Here is a 4,670-nt window from a genome sequence, read left to right as displayed (position 1 = left end):
TATTGAAAAGCAGGACCTGCTGGAAAATTTTACCCATGCATTGCACACGCTTTGGATGCAAAGAGAAATAGAAGGGAGCACAGTGCAGAGGCAGAAAGCATTCTCATTAACTGAGCAATGTTCCCCTCAATTCCAATATAGTTCTTCAGCTGTTTCTCTGTCTGAACAATATTGGCTTTATTATACTGTATAATTTTCCCTCCTTCTCCTGCCTCCCCACCCCTTTAGTTCTTCCTCGGTAATTCTCTCTCTCTCTCTCTCCAAGCATTCTCATTATTTCACTCTGTTTATTTTATATTTGGCTACTTTTTCCCCTTTTCAGTCTCACCTTTTTCCAGATCCAACTTCTTTCTCTAAGCAGAGCCTCATAGGCCTCTCTTGAGTACAGTAGACTGGATGTGCTGGCAATAGCTTGACAAGGTTCCAGCACATATAAAAAGGAAAGCCAAAAATGTATGATGCAAGAGGAGAGTGAATAAAAAAAGCCTTTATTGCATCTTCAAAGTTGGCCTTTCAAAATTGGCAGCTCAAAGGATGGATGGATATGGCATGTTACATATACATGCATATATGTGTGTGTGTATATATATATGTATTATTTATTGCACTCGCTTCCAGAGGGAATTCAGAATGGCAGGTACTGTTAATCCAGGGATTTTGGCATGAACCATCTTCATCTGCTTTTTAAGTTACACCACTTAGCAGCAGCAGACTTACTGGTAGAGTGTTGCAGGGTGGTGAGTGTTTTAAAATGAATAAAGAGATCAGATTTTTGGTAATAAGATACCTAAATTTATCAGTTGCAAACAAGATAGATATCATAACTTAAGATATTGCTCTTGCTAATTAAATCATACAGTTTTCTGGGCATTTTTTTATATATTCAGGAGAAGTTTTCATGTGTGCCTATAGGTTTAATTAACTTTGTGATGAACAGTATTAATAAAAGAATAGCACAATACAAAAAGGTCTTAAAATGTACATAATTATGATAAGAATTCTATATAATCATACTTGAATGTAGTTTTCTTTTATGGTACCAGCACACTTAATTTTAGTGTGGCAGTAATAATTATACACTCAAATAATTTACAGAGTCTCTTTAGTTTTAGTAACTCATAATAAGGTTTGTTTGCAAGAGAGTGTATGGAAAGATGTTTGAGTCTGTAACAGAAATCTAGATTATTTTCAGCTTTCTAAATCTTACCTTCATGGATACTTTTTAGTATTTTATGCAAGAAAGTTATTAAAAAGCCCATGCAATTTTAATGATTATGAACCACACTGCTGTTTTTTTAGCACTTGGAACAGCTGCGTGCAAACCGAAATAATCTAAATCCAGCACAGAAACTTATGCTGGAACAGCTGGAGAGTCAGTTTGTCTTGATGCAGCAACACCAGCAGGTGAGAACAAAAATGTTTTTCTTACCTACAACACTTTTGTCAGTAATGGAGACTGTTGTGTTTCTAGAACTCTAAAGAATTTCTGCTGTACAGAGTTGTCCTGCCCTTTGCTGCGTAATGGTAATTTTTTGGGGGGTAGAGGATAGTTGTGGATTAGTGGTTCAAACATAATGAGTTTAGATGTGTTTTGTTATAGGGCAGCTGGTTAATGTAAAAATTTTCAAGCCACTTTTCAAAGTAACATGAGTGGACATATCTAAAAGCAGTTCTGCTTGAAAAGACTTGGCTGTAGTAACAGCTTTTCTCTCATCCTGTCATTGTTCACTTCTTTCTCCCTCTCTGTCCAGAATCAGCAGTAAAACATTCAGACTGAATGGCCAAGAAAAAAAGTGTACTGATAGTTTTACTTAACATTTACTCAGCATTTTTATGAGCCTGACAGTTCTCAAAAGCAACTGTGAAGATCTTAAAATGAGTATAAAATTGGAACTGACCAGTGCAGTAAAGCACACAAACCTTGTATGACCCTTCCTTTCTCAGTTCCGCAGCCAATGTTGTTGTGCTTTGTTCATGTTCCATTAGATGAGACAAACAGGAGTTGCACAGGTACGATCTACTGGAATTCCTAACGGGCCAACAGCTGATTCATCACTGCCTACAAACTCTGTCTCTGGCCAGCAGCCTCAGGTTGCTCTGACCAGAGTGCCTAACGTCGCTCAGCGTGGAATCCGTCCCGCCTGCCCCGGGCAGCCTCTGGCTAATGGACCCTTTCCAGCAGGCCCCGTTCCCTGCAGCACAGCAAGAACGCTGGGTAGTACAGACACTATTTTGATAGGCAATAATCACATAACAGAAAGTGGAAGTAATGGAAACGTGCCTTACCTGCAGCGAAACGCACTCTCTCTACCTCATAACCGCACAAACCTGACCAGCAGCGCAGAGGAGCCGTGGAAAAACCAACTATCCAACTCCACTCAGGTACAGCTTCAGTTTGCTCCTAGGGTGCACTCAGGAGCCTTCCTGGGCAACTCACTGCTGGAAGGCTCTCGTTTGTAAAAGCACTTTTTCCCTAGAGTTGATGGCATAGATTCAAATAAAACATAGGTTAAACCTTCATGATACTTTTTAGATAGATAGATAGATAGATAGATAGATAGATAGATAGATAGATAGATAGATATACATACACACTATATAGTATATATATATATATACTATATACTATATATATATACACTATATACTATATACTCTCTCTCTATATAAATATATGTATATAATTTATATACTAAATCTTTGTGTTAAGTGAACTCCTTTCAGGATAAAGGAAATGATCAAAAATCATTTATATATATATATATGTAAATCATTACATATATATATATATAAAAATGAGTTTTATATATATCCTTCAGGATAAAGGAAATTATCATAAAGCTTTCATTTTAAAAAAATATATATACTAGATAGATAGATAGATATATATATATATATATATATATATATATACTTTATATATACTTTATATATACTAAATCGTTGTGTTAAGTGTACTCCTTTCAGGATAAAGGAAATTATCATAAATCAAAGAGTGCAGTTCCATAGTACCTCCATAGTAAAAGGGAATAATTGTACATCTTTTTGTTGCTTCTTTAATGTGAAATGTTGTGATTTTTGTTTTTCGTGTAAGAGGAATGTGCATATTTCATGGGAAGCTGAATGTTGTAGATATTTTTGACATTATGTTGTCACCATGATGTAATCATTACCATATTTTGTTTCCATGTGATCTTTAAAAAGTAATATGTAGCACTCAGCACCACAGGGTTACTTGCAGAAAAATATTATAATGCCAGTAAGAATCCATAGGGATTTGAGTGTGTTAGTAGGAGTGTTTTGTGTATGTGTGTTAGAATTTGAAAATGGAGCATTTTTTTAATTCCAGCCCGAATGTCTTTCTTCCAAGACAAACCTTGTGGATGTAATGAAGAGTTCTATAGGAAAATGCCATAATGGTTTAATTCATTTTTACCAGATGGATTGTACAGTTGATAGAATGTTGTCTTCTTCCTCAAAACTGACTGCATTTCTTGTTTAATTAGTATTGCATGTTACTTTAATGCTGAAGAATTGACAGTGACCTTGTATTCATAGATACTTAACAACACATACACTGCTACAAAGACAGAGAACACTGGAACACTTTGTGTAAAACATGATTATTCCAAACTAAAACTTGTGTCATGATTTTCAAAAGTTTCCTCTAAATAAGCAGTACCTTTTTTAAACATGACATGGGCATTTGGAGCCTGTGCAACTTACTGCCCCTTGCTTAAATTAGAATTCACATTTGTATTTTCTCTGTATAAAAGAAGTTCTTCATTGTTGTGATATTGTCCATAAAGTGGGCAAGTAATAATTGCAGTAGGAGCTGGCTCTTTTCCTTGGAGAAAATATTTTTGGAAAGGCAAGGAAAGCTTGTGGGGCCATTTCCTGTGTCCATTGTATCAAGGTCTCAGCAGCTTCTGAGTCTGTGACGTTCTCCACAGGTACAAAATGAACTCTTGATTTAAAGAATTATTTATCAGTAATTAAGCTCCGTAGAGGAATTAAGAAATTATGTATACAGATGTGACATGCATAATGCAGTTTGTAATTAACAAAAAACATTTTACCTATGATAGGTAGCAACCCTTCCCTTCTAAAAGACAAGTGAAAACCAGACTAGGAGGAAACTTCATCACCGTTGGGATCCTCCAAAGTGGATCCTTTCCAAAATAAAATCTCAGTTACAAGTAAATATAAAAATGGATTATTTTCACCAATTTCCTTATGCTTTGGCTCATAGCTAAGCAGTCATTTAAATATGCAAAAATGTAATTGTAGGATTGGGAATTTGTAATGAAATGTTTAACTCAGTAGTTGTTACCCTGAAATCAACTATGTAAGCATCAGCTTTGCAGTCATTCATATATACCATTTATTAGGAGACTGAGCTCTTTGCATGCTAAAATCAATTTGTGCTATTGATGTCAAGATTTAGGTTTTCTATGAGGTCATGTTTCAGTTGTGCCCAGTTAATGATCAATGGCGACATTTCTTTAAAATACCTATGCCAGATATTAGCAAGAAACTATATCTTTTCATTGCTCTATACCTATAGACTTCTAAAGTTGGAAGTAAATGGAATTTACTGACTTCTGCTTATTTAGAAAGCAGGTGGTTACCAGTGGACTCAATGGTTTGATTGCTTTACTTGATTTATA

The 4,670-nt window shown here is 35.4% G+C and overlaps 1 protein-coding gene across 1 annotated transcript in view; it reads left to right on the top strand.

Moving 5' to 3' along the window:
* Nucleotides 1-4,670, top strand: part of KDM6A (lysine demethylase 6A) — a 119,079-nt gene that overhangs the window by 76,970 nt on the left and 37,439 nt on the right. Inside the window, 2 exon segments of the mRNA XM_014310661.2 lie at nucleotides 1,300-1,404; nucleotides 1,987-2,382. Coding sequence (XP_014166136.1) covers nucleotides 1,300-1,404; nucleotides 1,987-2,382 — 501 coding nt within the window.

This window comes from Geospiza fortis, unplaced genomic scaffold, assembly GCF_000277835.1.
Source record: "Geospiza fortis unplaced genomic scaffold, GeoFor_1.0 scaffold159, whole genome shotgun sequence".
In the NCBI taxonomy this organism is placed as follows: Eukaryota; Metazoa; Chordata; class Aves; order Passeriformes; family Thraupidae; genus Geospiza; species Geospiza fortis.
This window is presented reverse-complemented; position numbering and strand designations above follow the sequence as displayed.